This window comes from Salmo salar, chromosome ssa07 (assembly GCF_905237065.1).
Source record: "Salmo salar chromosome ssa07, Ssal_v3.1, whole genome shotgun sequence".
Classification (NCBI taxonomy): Eukaryota; Metazoa; Chordata; class Actinopteri; order Salmoniformes; family Salmonidae; genus Salmo; species Salmo salar.
The window spans coordinates 31,592,302-31,608,251 of record NC_059448.1 but is presented as its reverse complement, the minus strand read 5'-3'; the positions used below and the strand labels follow the sequence as shown (position 1 = coordinate 31,608,251).

General features: G+C 41.7%; 1 protein-coding gene across 1 annotated transcript in view; it reads right to left on the bottom strand.

Annotated features, from left to right (window-relative positions):
- The window catches only part of LOC106591031 (1-phosphatidylinositol 4,5-bisphosphate phosphodiesterase beta-3), a 120,126-nt gene that overhangs the window by 9,768 nt on the left and 94,408 nt on the right, over positions 1-15,950 (bottom strand). The window contains exons 21-30 of the mRNA XM_045721871.1: positions 14,348-14,447; positions 14,140-14,244; positions 13,641-13,735; positions 12,731-12,866; positions 10,496-10,531; positions 10,266-10,375; positions 9,918-10,027; positions 9,559-9,718; positions 9,259-9,335; positions 7,345-7,434 (exon numbers count right to left, since the gene is read on the bottom strand). Of these exons, the coding sequence (XP_045577827.1) occupies positions 7,345-7,434; positions 9,259-9,335; positions 9,559-9,718; positions 9,918-10,027; positions 10,266-10,375; positions 10,496-10,531; positions 12,731-12,866; positions 13,641-13,735; positions 14,140-14,244; positions 14,348-14,447 (1,019 nt within the window). The remainder of the gene's footprint in view (positions 1-7,344; positions 7,435-9,258; positions 9,336-9,558; positions 9,719-9,917; positions 10,028-10,265; positions 10,376-10,495; positions 10,532-12,730; positions 12,867-13,640; positions 13,736-14,139; positions 14,245-14,347; positions 14,448-15,950) is intronic.

Sequence of the window (15,950 nt, the reverse complement as noted above, 5' to 3'; positions counted from 1 at the left end):
CGAGATAAATTGCATAAAAATTGATTTTAAACAGCAGTTGACATGATTCAAAGTACGGTAATGGAATATTTCGATTTTTTTTGTCACGAAATGCGCCATGCTCCTAACCCTGATTTACCATTTCGTATAGTTTCTTGAACGCACAAACAAAACGCCGCTGTTTGGATATAACGATGGATTATTTGGGACCAAACCAACATTTGTTATTGAAGTAGAAGTCCTGGGAGTGCATTCTGACGAAGAACATCAAAGGTAATCAAACTTTTGTAATAGTAAATCTGATTTTGGTGAAGGCTAAACTTGCTGGGTGTCTAAATAGCTAGCCCGTGATGGCTGGGCTATGTATTTAGAATATTGCAAAATGTGCTTTCACCGAAAAGCTATTTTAAAATCGGACATATCGAGTGCATAGAGGAGTTCTGTATCTATAATTCTTAAAATAATTGTTATGCTTTTTGTGAACGTTTATCGTGAGTAATTTAGTAAATTGTTAGTAAATTCCCCGGAAGTTTGCGGGGGGTATGCTAGTTCTGAACGTCACATGCTAATGTAAAAAGCTGGTTTTTGATATAAATATGAACTTGATTGAACAAAACATGCATGTATTGTATAACATAATGTCCTAGGGTTGTCATCTGATGAAGATCATCAAAGGTTAGTGCTACATTTAGCTGTGGTTTGGGTTTATGTGACATTATATGCTAGCTTGAAAAATGGGTGTCTGATTATTTCTGGCTGGGTACTCTGCTGACATAATCTAATGTTTTGCTTTCGTTGTAAAGCCTTTTTGAAATCGGACAGTGTGGTTAGATTAACGAGAGGCTTGTCTTTAACCTGTTGGGTCTAGGGGGCAGCATTTGCACGTCTGGATAAAAAAAATGTACCCGATTTAATCTGGTTACTAATCCTACCCAGTAACTAGAATATGCATATACTTATTATATATGGATAGAAAACACTCTAAAGTTTCCAAAACTCTTTGAATGGTGTCTGTGAGTATAACAGAACTCATTTGGCAGGCAAAACCCTGAGACATTTTCTGACAGGAAGTGGATACCTGATGTGTTGTATTGACTTTAAACCTATCCCATTGAAAAACACAGGGGTTTAGGAATATTTTGGCACTTCCTATTGCTTCCACTAGATGTCACCAGCCTTTACAAAGTGTTTTGAGTCTTCTGGAGGGAGATCTGACCGAACAAGAGCCATGGAACGATGATGTCCCATTAGACACCTGGCGCGCGAGTTCATGTTGGGTACCCTCGTTCCAATACGTTATAAAAGAGTATGCATTCGTCCACCTTGAATATTATTCATGTTCTGGTTAAAAAAGGCCCTAATGATTTATGCTATACAACGTTTGACATGTTTGAACGAACGGAAATATATTTTTTCCCCTCGTTCATGACGAGAAGTCCGGCTGGCTTACATCATGTGCTAACGAGACGGAGATTTTTGGACATAAATGATGAGCTTTTTTGAACAAAACTACATTCGTTATGGACCTGTGATACCTGGAAGTGACATCTGATGAAGAGAATCAAAGGTAATGGATTATTTACATAGTATTTTCGATTTTAGATCTCCCCAACATGACGTCTAGTCTGTATCGCAACGCGTATTTTTCTGGGCGCAGTGCTCAGATTATTGCAAAGTGTGATTTCCCAGTAAGGTTATTTTTAAATCTGGCAAGTTGATTGCGTTCAAGAGATGTAAATCTATAATTCTTTAAATGACAATATAATATTTTACCAATGTTTTCTAATTTTAATTATTTAATTTGTTACGCTGACTTGACTGCCGGTTATTGGAGGGAAACGATTTCCTCAACATCAATGCCATAGTAAAACGCTGTTTTTGGATATAAATATGAACTTGATAGAACTAAAAATGCATGCATTGTCTAACATAATGTCCTAGGAGTGTCATCTGATGGAGATTGTAAAAGGTTAGTGCATCATTTTAGCTGGTTTTATGGTTTTGGTGACCCTGTCTTTGACTTGACAAAACATTACACACAACTCTTGTAAATGTACTGTCCTAACATACTCTAAATTTATGCTTTCGCCATAAAACCTTTTTGAAATCGTAAAACGTGGTTAGATTAAGGAGATGTTTATCTTTCAAATGGTGTAAAATAGTTGTATTTTTGAAAAATTTGAATTTTGACATTTATTTGGATTCAAATTTGCCGCTCTTGAAATGCACCTGCTGTTGATGGAGTGCACCACGGGTGGCACGCTAGCGTCCCACCTAGCCCCAAGAGGTTAAATAGCTGTAAAATAGTCATATGTTTGAGAAATTGAAGTAATAGCATTTTTAAGGTATTTGAAAATCGCGCCACAGGATTCAACTGGCTTTACGTATGTGGGACGATTTGGTGCCACCTAGCCCAGAGAGTTTAACGCATTTTTGGGGTTTCTGCATGATTCCATATGTGTTATTTCATAGTTTTGATGTCTTCATTGTCTTGATTGAAGTCCACCTGTGGTATAATTCAATTCATTGGACATGATTTGGAAAGGCACACTTGTCTTTATAAGGTCATTGTCAGTGCATGTCAGAGAAAAACCAATCCATGAGGCCGGAGGAATTGTCCGTAGAGCTCAGAGACAGGATTGTGTTGAGGCACAGATCTGGGAAAGTGTACTAAAAAATGCCTGTAGCATTGAAGGTCCTCAAGACCACAGTGGCCTCCATCATTCCTAAATGGAAGAAGTTTGGAACCACCAAGACTCTGAGCAATCGGGGGAGAAGGGCCTTGGTCAGGGAGGCAACCAAAAATCCAATGGTCACTCTGACAGTGATCCAGAGTTCCTCTGTGGAGATGGGAGAACCTTCCATAAAGACAACCATCTCTGTAGAACTCCACCCATCAGACCTTTATGGTTGAGTGGCCAGACGGAAGCCACTCCTCAGTAAACGGCACATGACAGCCCGCTTGGAGTTTGCCAAAAGGCACCTAAATACTTTGGTCTGATGAAACCAACATTTAACTCTTTGGCTTGAATGCCAAGCGTCACATCTGGAGGAAACCTGGCACCATCCATATTGTGTTTAACAGTGTATTGTTTGTAACAGTGATAACACCAAGTAAAACTGAAATTATAAAAAAGAAATCCAAAGTATAAATATCCATCAACAAACTTCTTATAGTTTAGCATGCTGTCAGGATGTTATTCAGCGGCAGGGACTGAGAGACTAGTCAGGATCGAGGGAAAGATGAACGGAGCAGAGTACAGAGAGATCCTTGATTAAAACCTGCTCCAGAGCGTTCAGGACCTCAGACTGGGGCAAAGGTTCACCTTCCAACAGGACAACGACCCTAAGCACACAGCCAAGACAACGCAGGAGTGGCTTCGGGGGAGAACTCTCTCAATGTCCTTGAGTGGCCCAGCCAGAGCCCGGACTTGAACCCAATTGAACATCTCTGGAGAGTCTTGAAAATAGCTGTGCAGCGACGCTCCCCATCCAACCTGACAGCGCTTGAGAGGATCAGCATAGAAGAATGGGAGAAAAAACCCAAATACAGGTGTGCCAAGCTTATAGTGTCATACCCAAGAAGACTCGAGGCTGTAAAGGGTCTGAATACTGTAAATGTGATATTTCTGTTTTTTTATTTGTAATAAATTTGCAAACATTTCTAAAAACATGTTTTTGCTTTGTCATTATGGGGTATTGAGTGTAGATTGATGAGGGTGAAAAAAACGATTTAATCCATTTTAGAATAAGGCTGTAACGTAACAAAATGTGGAAAGAGTCAAGGGGTCTGAATACTTTCCATGTGCACTGTATATAGCAAAGTATGTGGACACCCCTTCAAATTAGTGGATTCGTCTATTTTAGCCACACCCGTTATTGACAGGTGTATAAAACCGAGCACACAGCCATGCAATCTCCATAGACGGCTCAGCCGCGAAGCTCACAGAACAGGACCACCGAGTGCTGAAGCACATAGTGTGTAAAAATCATCTGTTCTCGGTTGCGACACTAACTACCGAGTTCCAATCAGCCTCTGGAAGCAACATCAGCACAAGAACTGTTCGTCAGGAGCTTAATGAAATGGGTTTCTATGGCTGAGCAGCCTAAGATCACCATGCGTAATGCCAAGAGCCGGCTAGAGTGGTGTAAAGCTCACCGCCATTGGAAACGCATTCTCTGGATGAATCACGCTTCACCATCTGGCAGTCCGACGGACGATTCTGGGTTCCAGTGAAGGGAAATCTTAACGCTACGGCATACAATGACATTTTAGACGATTCTGTGCTTACAATTTTGTGGCAAAAGTTTGGTTAAGGCCCTTTCCTGTTTCAGCATGACAATGCCACCGTACACACAGCGAGGTCCATACAGAAATGGTTTGTTGAGATCGGTGTGGAAGAACTGACCTGAACCCCATCGAATACCTTTGGGATGAATTGGAACGTCAACTGCGAGCCAGGCCTAATCTCCCAACATCAGTGCCCAACCTCACTAATACTCTTGTGGCTGAATGGAAGCGAGTCCCCGCAGCAATGTTCCAACATCTTGTGGAGAGCCTTCCCAGAAGAGTGGAGGCTGTTAGAGCAGCAAAGAGGGGACCAACTCTGTATTAATGCCCATGGTTTTGGAATGAGATGTTCAATGAGTAGGTGTCCACATACTTTTGGTCATGTAGTGTATTTTTTACATTGAACAATATGTTGATAACTGGTAGAAATACTAAAATAACAAATATAATACATTTTATTCTATATTCAATTTCTTTCCAAAATATACCACCATATTAAATAACATGAGAATATATTACATTTTCCTAATGAAAAACCATAGCTGAGATAAATTTACAATTACTTTACATGAACTGTTTAAAATGTAATTTGATACATATTTGGGTTAATTTGCTCATATATGGCCATAATATCAGGTCACATTACATTCATTAGACCTATGATTCATTATTCATTGTACCTAAATCATTTAATATATTAAATCAATAGTTTAGTTCCAAACGACATAACAAAAATAAAAAAAACACTTTGAAGCTCATTTCTGAAGCTTCTATATTGCAATAGTCTACACACCATAGAAATCCTATGGATTATACATAGCATACTACGATTCCCAGAGTGCATTGCAACTCCCAGGGTGGCTACTGCTAGCAAGCCCAGACAAACACAAAGTAAAATTAGTCTAAATATATTGCTTTCATAGCTAAGTTATGAGTGCATTTCACATTACTTTTGGGTTGTAATCATATTAGAATGCTCACATGAATGTCATGCTGAATATATGTTCATGTCATTGTCCACCCCCAAAAATTCAAATGTAGTTGCTAGCAGAATGTTACAATGCAAATGTCATGTGTAAAATAGTTTGTTGTTTTGGAACTAAACCTCCCTTGCACTGCACCGCTTTGTAACACCTTTTGCTTAGTTGTTTCGGTGGGCTGGCCGTCATAACTGCTCTGTAAGCAAAGTATTCCCATGATGTTAACGTTAGAAAAGCCATGTGTCTGCAATTTCTCTTTCCTCTCGCTTGCTTCTCAAAAGTGTCTTGCGCTGTCAGGTAACCTGGCCAGCTTACTACTTCCCCTTTGAGAAGATTCAGACAAATTATTAAAATGAAATTGTATTATAGTCACATGCTTCGAATAAAAATAACGAGTAAAAATAACATGGCTATATACAGGGAGTACGTGTACCGAGTCGATGTGCAGGGGTATGAGGTAATTGAGGTAGCTATGTATATATAGGTAGGGATCAAGTGACTAAGCAACAGGATAGATAATAGAGAGTAGCAGCAGTGTATGTGGCGTCAGTATGTGTGTGTGTGTGTGTGGCGTCAGTTTGCATGTGTGCGCATGTTATGTGTGTGGGGGGCATATGTATTGTGTGTATGTGGGAGTGTGTGTATATGTTGGGGTGCCAGTGTAAGTATGTGTGAGTGTGTGGGTAGAGTCCAGCGTGTGTGCATAGACTCAGTGCAGGAAAATTAGTGCAAAAAATGGTCAATGTAGGTAGTCTGGGTAAACATTAAATTAGCTATTTAGCAATCTTGTTTAGCAGTCTTATGGCTTGGGGGTAGAAGCTGTTCAGGGTCCTGTTGGTTTCACACTTGATTCACTGGTACCGCTTGCCATGCGGTAGCAGAGAGAACAGTCTATGGCTTGGGTGGCTGGAGTCTGACAATTATTTGGCCCTTCTTCTGATACTGCCTTATATAGAGGTCCTGGATGGCAGGGAGCTCGGCCCCAGTGATGTACCAGGCCATTCTCACCAACCTCTGCAGCGCCTTGTGGTCGGGTGCCTTGCAGCTGCCGTACCAAGCAGTGATGCAGCCAGTCAAGATGCTCTAAATGTTGCAGCTGTACAACTTTTTGAGGATCTGAGAGGCCCATGACAAATCTTTTCAGACTCGTAAGGAGGAAGAGGTGCTGTCGTGCCCTCTTCACAACTGTGCGGGTGTGTGTGGTCCATGTTAATTCCTTAGTGAGTAATGTGGACACCGAGGAACTTGAAGCTCTCGACCCGCTCCACTTCAGCCCCATCGATGTGGATGGGCGCGTGCTCGCCCTTCTGTGTCCTGTAGTCCACAATCAGCTCCTTTGTCTTGCTGACGTTGAGGGAGAGATTGTTGTCCTGGCACCACACTGCCATGTCTCTGACCTCCTCCCTTTAGACTGCCTCATCGTCGTCGTTGATCAGTCCTACCACCGTTGTGTCTTTAGCAAACTTGATGATGGTGTTGGAGTCCTGCGCAGCCATGCAGTCATGGGTGAACAGGGAGTACAGGACTGGACTAAGCCCCGTGTTGATGGTCAGCGTGGCAGATGTGTTGTTGTCTACCCTCACCTCCTGGGGCCGGCCCATCAGGAAGTCCAGGATCCAGTTGCAGAGGGAGGTGTTCAGTACCAGGGTCCTGAGCCTGGTGATGAGCTTGGACGGGACTATGGTGTTGAACGCTGAGCTGTAATCAATGAACAGGATTTTTACATAGGTATTCCTTTAGTCCAGTGTAGAATACAATAGAGATTGCGTCTTCTGTGGATCTGTTGGAGCTGAATACGAATTGGAGTGGGTCCAGTGTTTCTGAGATGGTGTTGATGTGAGCCATGACCAGCCTTTCAAAGCATTTCATGGCTATAGATGTGAGTGCTAAGGGGTGACTAGACAGATTCGATCCTCTCAATCCGTATATGACATGAGACACATTTGACAGAAGTACCGAAAGTAAAAACAATTCTCCTACCGAGACATTTTTCATGTTCTAGTATTGAAAAAGTTCTGAAGTTTCGGTATAGCGTGCAACACTAACATGCACGCACACACACACACACACACACACACACACACACACACATACGACTCAGCCTTGTCTCTGTCTCTGCTCTTGGCCTCGATAATGCTGTTCTGTCTCTTCCTGTCTAGAATCTTCTGAAGCTCCTTCTTCTCTCTGTAAACAATAACAAAAACAAATAAATAATAATTTGTAACTTAGCCTTCTTGTAATGGTGTTTTGATATGAATCCATCTGCATTCGGAGTAATACAGTTGCTATAATAGCTGATGCGTGGTGAGCGTTCTGGCACAAATGGTTGCAGTGCACCACCTAAGTGATGAGCTTCACGTTGGTGGTGGAGGAAGTGAGTTCCCGTTAGTATTTACTGCGCTTTGAACATCTGGGAAAGCGCTATATGAATCCAATCAATTATTATTATAAATGATCATAAAACATGATCTTACCTCTTAACAGTGTTGGGATTAGTTACTTGAAAAAGTAATACATGACATATAAATCAATACAAATAACAAAAGTAACGCGTTACTTTATAAAAGTACTTTGTGTGGAAAGGAATGCCTTATGTTACTAGTTATATTACTTTGACTTACTTTCATGCATGCACAGCAAGCTGCGCGCGCTCTACTAAAGATAGGCTACTTACTAACTCTGGTTTGAAGTTTCTCTTTTCATCAGTTGCATTCTTTCCTGTGCTAGTCTACAAATACTATCATATGGGCTGCTTAATTAGCCATATATACTGCAAGCCAAACATCTGTACAGATCTTTTTGTTCAAAATCTTTCTCTCAAGCTGCAAGTTCTGGTTATAGACCGCACATAAATGATGGACCCATAGAGATGTATAGAGGGCACACTTGCAGCTAGACAGGAAAGCCCTCTATGGGCTTTCGTATCACAGAAGCGATCAATGGCAAAGATCAGAGCCCTCTACATCTCTATGGACAGCATCTTCAATGACATTTCTCCAAACAGCCTTTCTCCGCTCGCTTGAGAACTAAATGAGGAAACAAGTTGAGATCGGATCATGGAAACATGCACCCAGTAGAGATATGATTCTGAAAGTAACTGTAAAAATATTACCCAATTTGAAAAAGTAACATGTTACTTTAGTCCGCTACTCATAAAAGTAAGCTGATTACGTAACGTGTTACTTTTGTTACACATTACCCCCAACACTGCCGTTCACATAAGAACTTAACTCTACTTATAAGGGTGTTTTTATATAAATCCATCTACACTGAACAAAAATATAAATGCAACAATTTCAAAGATTTTACTGAGTTACAGTTCATATAAGGAAATCAGTCAATTGAAATAAATTCATTAGGCCCTAATGTATGGACTGGGAATGCAGATATGCATCTGTTGGTCACAGATAACCTAAAAAAGGTAGGGGCATGGATCAGAAAACGAATCAGTATCTGGTGTGATCACCATCTCTAAAACAATGTTGGAGGCGACTTATGGTAGAGAAATTAACATTAAATTCTCTGGCAACAGCTCTGGTGGACATTCCTGCAGTTAGCATGTTTGAGACATCTGTGGCATTGTGCTGTGTGACAAAACTGCACATTTTAGAGTGGGCTTCTATTGTCCCCAGCACAAGGTGCACCTGTGTAATGATCATGCTGTTTAATCAGCTTCTTGATATGCCACACCGGTCAGGTGGATGGATTATCTTGGCAAATGAGAAATGCTCACTAACAGGGATGTAAACAAATTTGTACACAAAAATTTAGCGAAATAAGCTTTTTGTGCCTATGGAACATTTCAGGATTTTTTATTTCAGCCCATGAAACATAGGATCAACAAAATATGTTGCGTTCATATTTTTGTTCAGTATATATTGGGAGTTATACAGTAGTTATAAAGCATTAAACAGTATCTTACCTCTCACATAATAATTTATGGTACTTAATAAGGTGACAGGTGTAAGGTGTAAAACTGTCATTATAAAGCATGAAACAGTATCTTACCTCTCACAGATCTCCTTAAGTTTTTTGAGCTGAGCCGTCTGACATTCCTGGGATGTCTCTTTTATTTTCTGAAATGCCTGGAACACACAGCAGGAGGGGTGAGAATCTGTATGTGATTAGCATGTGTGTGTGTGTGTGTGTGTACCTCTCGTAGGTGTGTGTGTATCTCTCGTAGGTGTGTGTGTGCATGTGTGTGCGCATTCGTATGTGCTTGGGTGCATGTGTACCTCTCGTAGGTGTGTGTGTGCATGTGCATGCATGTGTGTGCATTCGTATGTGCTTGGGTGCGTGCGTGCGTACCTCTCGTAGGTGTGTGTGTTTCTTCTCTCTCTCCAGTGTGTGTTGTTGTTGCCGTAGTTTTAGGAGCTCTTGCATCTGCCACTCTCTCAGCTGCACCGTCTGTTTCTGTAACTCCATCTCCAATGCTGTCAACTGCCTCTGCACCGGCTCTGCTGGCTCACTGACACACACACATAAACAAACAAATATATTATTATATACATACAAACACATCAATACACACAAATATTCCCCACTGTGTCTCCCCCCCCTTTCCTGTGTAAGGGGCAAGCGGTTGATTTGGAATCTCTTTCTCCTTTTCATCACCCTCTACCAACTCTTCATCATCCCCCCCATCCATCCTTCCCTCGCTCTCTTACTTTTTCTTCATGCTGCGTTTGAGATGTTTCTCCATCTGACTGCGTCGTCTCTGTGTGTCAGAGCGGAGCTGGTTACAGCGACTCCTCTGCTCTTTACTCAGGGCCCACACCTTTTAATACACACACGCACGTATACACGCACAACCGTGCACAGACACACACACACACAACACATGTCAAATAGACAGTGTGCTGATGCAATCACAAACAGCAGTATTCGTAATGGATTTAAGCTGTCTATAAAAAATATCACTGGTTTATTGACAACATCTTTACAAGTTAATATTTCAAATTTTGCAGAAAGACGGACAAGCTGTGTGTGTGTGTGTGTGTATGTGTCAGTCTAACCTTCTTGAGGTGTTTCTTGCGGAGCTCCTTGAGTTCTTTACATTGCTTCTTCAACAGCTTCAGATACGACTTCTGCTGTTTCAACTCTTCTGTAGACTGAGCCTGAAGATCTGAGAGCGCGAGAGAGAAAGGGAGAAACGATCCAACTTGTTTGGCCTCCCACCACATGAGGGTGATAATGAGTTCTGTGGTGTAATGTAATGTGGATGAGTGGATAGGAGATGACTTACTTGCCAAGACTGTAGCAATAAGATCCTCTTTCTGGCCTGACACATGGAGACAGGAACAGGACAGGACAGGTTGAAATGTAGATGTGATGTTTTCACTTCAGAACTCAGCAATGATACTCACATAACGGTTGTGCTCCAGGCTGACTACATTGCAGACATGCTGAGATCTGCATCTGCAATGTAGTCAGCCTGGAACGCGACCAATAGCTCGCCCAGGTTCTTGAATAGAGCATCTGGTTAAGCCTACACACGATAACTAACAACAAATACGGGCTCCTGAGTGGCGCAGCCGTCTAAGGCACTGCATCTCAGTGCTAGAGGCGTCACTACAGAACCTGGTTCAATCTTGGGCTGTATGACAGCCGGCCGTGATTGGGAGTCCCATAGGGCGGCCCACAATTGGCCCAGCGTCGTTTGGGTTAGGGTTTGGCTGCGGTAGGCCGTCATTGTAAAGAAGAATTTGTTCTTAACCTGTTATGGCTAGGGGGCAGTATTTTCACGGCTGGATAAAAAACGTACCCGATTTAATCTGGTTACTACTCCTGCCCAGTAACTAGAATATGCATATAATTATTGGCTTTGGATAGAAAACACCCTAAAGTTTCTAAAACTGTTTGAATGGTGTCTGTGAGTATAACAGAACTCATATGGCAGGCAAAAAGCTGAGAAGATTTCATGCAGGAAGTGGCCTGTCTGACAAGGTGTCGTTCTTCTTGTCTCTGTTTATTGAAGAGTGAGGATCTTAGCTGTCCCGTGACACTTCCTACGGCTGCCATAGGCTCTCAGAAGGCGGCAAAACGCTGAATCGTGGCTTTGCAGGCTCTGGCTGAAACAAAGTAGCGCGTTTGGGTAGTGGCTGGTTACAGTACTGTGAGACTCAGGCTCGTGCCCGCGTCGACTGAAAGCTTTGTTTTCTTTCCTCTGTTTAGCTAAATGGACATTCCCGGTCGGAATATTATCGCTTTTTTACGAGAAAAATGGCATAAAAATTGATTTTAAACAGCGGTTGACATGCTTTGAAGTACGGTAATGGAATATTTCAATTTTTTTTGTCACGAATTGCGCCATGCGCACGACCCTGATTTACCATTTCGGATAGTGTCTGGGACGCACGAACAAAACGCCGCTATTCGGATATAACGATGGATTATTTTGGACCAAACCAACATTTGTTATTGAAGTAGCAGTCCAGGGAGTGCATTCTGACGAAGACAACAAAAGGTAATCAAACTTTTATAATAGTAAATCTGATATTGGTGAGTGCTAAACTTGCCGGGTGTCTAAATAGCTAGCCCGTGATGGCTGGGCTATGTACTTAGAATATTGCAAAATGTGCTTTCACCAAAAATCTATTTTAAAATCGGACATATCGAGTGCATAGAGGAGTTCTGTATCTATAATTCTTAAAATAATTGTTATGCTTTTTGTGAACGTTTATCATGAGTAATTTAGTAAATTGTTAGTAAATTCCCCGGAAGTTTGCTAGTTCTGAACGTCACATGCTAATGTAAAAAGCTGTTTTTCGATATAAATATGAACTTGATTGAACAAAACATGCATGTATAACATAATGTCCTAGGTGTGTCATCTGATGAAGATCATCAAAGGTTAGTGCTGCATTTAGCTGTCTTCTGGGTTTTTGTGACATTATATGCTAGCTTGAAAAATGGGTGTCTGATTATTTCTGGCTTGGTACTCTGCTGACATAATCTAATGTTTTGCTTTCACTGTAAAGCCTTTTTGAAATCGGACAGTGTGGTTAGATAAAGGAGAGTCTTGTCTTTAAAATGCTGTGAAATAGTCATATGTTTGAAAAATTGAAGTTTTTGTATTTTTGAGGAATTTGTAATTCGCGCCACGCCTATCATTGGATATTGGAGCAGGTGTTCCGCTAGCGGAACGTCTAGATGTAAGAGGTTAACTGACTTGCCTAGTTAAATAATAAATACAATACTAACAATACAACACTCACAATACTCACACACAGCACCAATCTCCCTAACTCCATAGGGCCTGATATATAATACAATACAAAACACACCAGTGGTGGGCGGAGATATCGGAGGATGGGCTTAGTATAATGTCTGGAATGGAATAAATGGATCGGTGTCCTCCGCATATGCAAGTCATGTGTTTGATACCTTTCCATCCTCCAATATCTTCACTCACCAGCCTCCTCTATAATACACCAAACAAAGATGTGTGTGTGTGTGTGTGTGTTACAGTGTGGCCTACCTGTTCCAGGTGAGCTGATGAGGTCGCTGATGTCATCAATGGGGGCGGGGACAGGGTGGAGGGGGGAGGGGATCTTCCCCAGGGCGGCGTCGCCCTTCCGATCCCTCTCTCCCTCCTTCGGCTGCTCCAACACACGCTACACACAGCGGAGAGAAGGTTGATGATTCTTAACTTGTAACTCGTGTAAATCTTTAATTCACAATTTTGCTACATTGGATGTGTAACTTTTGCAGATTGCGAGGCATCCCACTCATTTCAATGAACCCTGGGCGTAGTAAGCAGCATGGCTCCGGAAGGAAATTATACTCTGGTTCTATTTTCAAGAATTCGATGCACGGATCACATCCAAGAACACTTTGTAGCAGATAAAACCCTACTGGTTTTCACCACGCCTCAGTGTAGCCCCCATATCATGTGATGTGTATGTCTGTGTGTGTGTGTGTGTGTGTGTGTGTGTGTGTGTGTGTGTGTGTGTGTGTGTGTGTGTGTGTGTGTGTGTGTGTGTGTGTGTGTGTGTGTGTGTGTGTGTGTACACGTGGGTTCTTCTATCCTTGTGGGGACGTAAAATAGCAGATAAAACCCTACTGGTTTTCACCACGCCTCAGTGTAGCCCCATATCATGTGTTATGTGTGTGTGTGTGTGTACACGTAGGTTCTTCTATCCTTGTGGGGACGTAAAATCCCCCAAAGTCCCTACAAGGATAGGAAAACAAGGAAAATTGTCCCTCGTGGGAGGTTATTTTAGGCTAAGGGGTTAGGTTTAGGGTTACAATTAGGGTTAAAATTAGTGTAAGGGGTTAGGTTTTGGAGTTAGGTTTAGGGTTATGGTAAGGTTAGGTAAAATCATTTTAGGTCACCATGAGGATAAAAGAACATAACATGCGTGTGTGTGTATGTGTGGTCTCCTCACCTCGCCATTGTCCTCCATCAGAGCAGCTAGCTGTCTCTCTCTCTGGTCCAAAAGACTCACATGTTTGATGGGGTTGGTCAAGGCCTCAGCATACTCTAACATTAACACACAACACAAAAATGAGCAATGTGCCTAGACCTAGTACACATTCACACACTTAATGTTTGTTGCTGTTGGGATTTAAATGCAGAAAATGCTGTCATCAAAGTAATTTTCTTAGTAGGCGACGTCAGAGTTCAGCATGTCTGTAAACTCAGGATAGACGGATGATACTCCAGTTTCTGATTTGTTATTACGACATGGAAGATAACAAAGTGGAAATGAACAGGTTTTCTTCGTCGGAATTTCAGATAACTGAGTTCTGTAGTCCTAGAGGTTATGGGTAATATAGTCCTAGGGGGTCATGGGTAGTGTAGTCATTGGTGGTTATGGGTAATATAGTCCTAAGGGGTTAAGGGTAGTGTAGTCCTAGGAGGTTATGGGTATGGTAGTTTCTTACCCTGGTGTTCATTAGGAATGTAGTCTTGAGCCTCGGTGTAGACCAATAGAGAGGGCAGCAAAAGAGGCTGGTTCATCTCATTCTTCAGACTGATGTAGTGGTAACCTACACACACACACAAGATGACAACATTGAGAGAACAGATTGTACGATACTTGATCAAAAAGATCCGCACGCACGCAGCCAGGCAGACAAACACAGTACTGACCCGGTCGGATGGTTGACACAGGGCAGATCCGATGTCCGAGGAACTTTCCGTTCTCCTCAAACACAGCTATCCTCAGAGAGGCCAGGGTGGGCAGGACCACCTAAACACAGAATGCTGTTACCTTGTGTATGTGTGCATCGTTATGTGTGTATATTGTTATCCAGTTAGGGCTAGGGGGCAGTATTTGCACGGCTGGATAAAATTTTTTACCTGATTTAATCTGGTTACTAATCCTACCCAGTAACTAGAATATGCATATACTTATTATATATGGATAGAAAACACTCTAACCTGTTTAGGATAGGGGGCAGTATTGACACGGCTGGATAAAAAACATACCCGATTTAATCTGGTTACCACTCCTACCCAGTAACTAGAATATGCATATACTTATTACATATGGATAGAAAACACCCTAAATTTTCTAAAACTGTTTGAATGGTGTCTGTGAGTATAACAGAACTCAAATGGCAGGTCAAAACCTGAGAGATTCCTTTACAGGAAGTGGCCTGTCTGACCATTTCTTGAACTTCTTTTCCATCTCTATCATTTACTAAGGATCTCTGCTCTAACGTGACACTTCCCACGTCGTCCATAGGCGCTCAGAGCCCGGGAAAAAACAGAATGTCGTCATTCCAGCCCCAGGCTGAAACACATTATCGCCTTTCTCAAGTGGCCGATCAAGGGACACTGGGCTTATGCTCGTGACCCGACCGCCCCGCCTTTGGGATTTTTTTCCTCTGTTCGCCGAAAAGGAGATTCCCTGTTGGAATATTATCGCTTTTCTACGAGAAAAATGTCGTAAAAATTGATTTTAAACAGCGGTTGACATGCTTCGAAGTACGGTAATGGAATATTTAGAATTTTATTGTCACGAATTGCGCCATGCGCGCCGACACTTCTTTACTATTTCGGATAGTGTCTGGAACGCATCGAACAAAACGCGGCTATTCGGATATAACGATGGATTATTTTGGACCAAACCAACATTTGTTATTGAAGTAGCAGTCCTGGGTGTGCATTCTGACGAAGACAACAAAAGGTAATCAAACTTTTATAATAGTAAATATGATTATGGTGAGTGCTAAACTTGCCGGGTGTCTAAATAGCGAGCCCGTGATGCCTGGGCTATGTACTTAGAATATTGCAAAATGTGCTTTCACCAAAAAGCTATTTTAAAATCGGACATATCGAGTGCATAGAGGAGGTCTGTATCTATAATTCTTAAAATAATTGTTATGCTTTTTGTGAACGTTTATCGTGAGTAATTTAGTAAAATGTTAGCGAATTCCCGGAAGTTTGCGGGGGTATGCTAGTTCTGAACGTCACATGCTAATGTAAAAAGCTGGTTTTTGATATAAATATGAACTTGATTGAACAAAACATGCATGTATTGTATAACATAATGTCCTAGGGTTGTCATCTGATGAAGATCATCAAAGGTGAGTGCTGCATTTAGCTGTCTTCTGGGTTTTGGTGACATTATATGCTGGCTTGAAAAATGGGTGTCTGATTATTTCTGGCTTGGTACTCTGCTGACATAATCTAATGTTTTGCTTTCGTTGTAAAGCCTTTTTGAAATCGGACAGTGTGGTTAGATTAA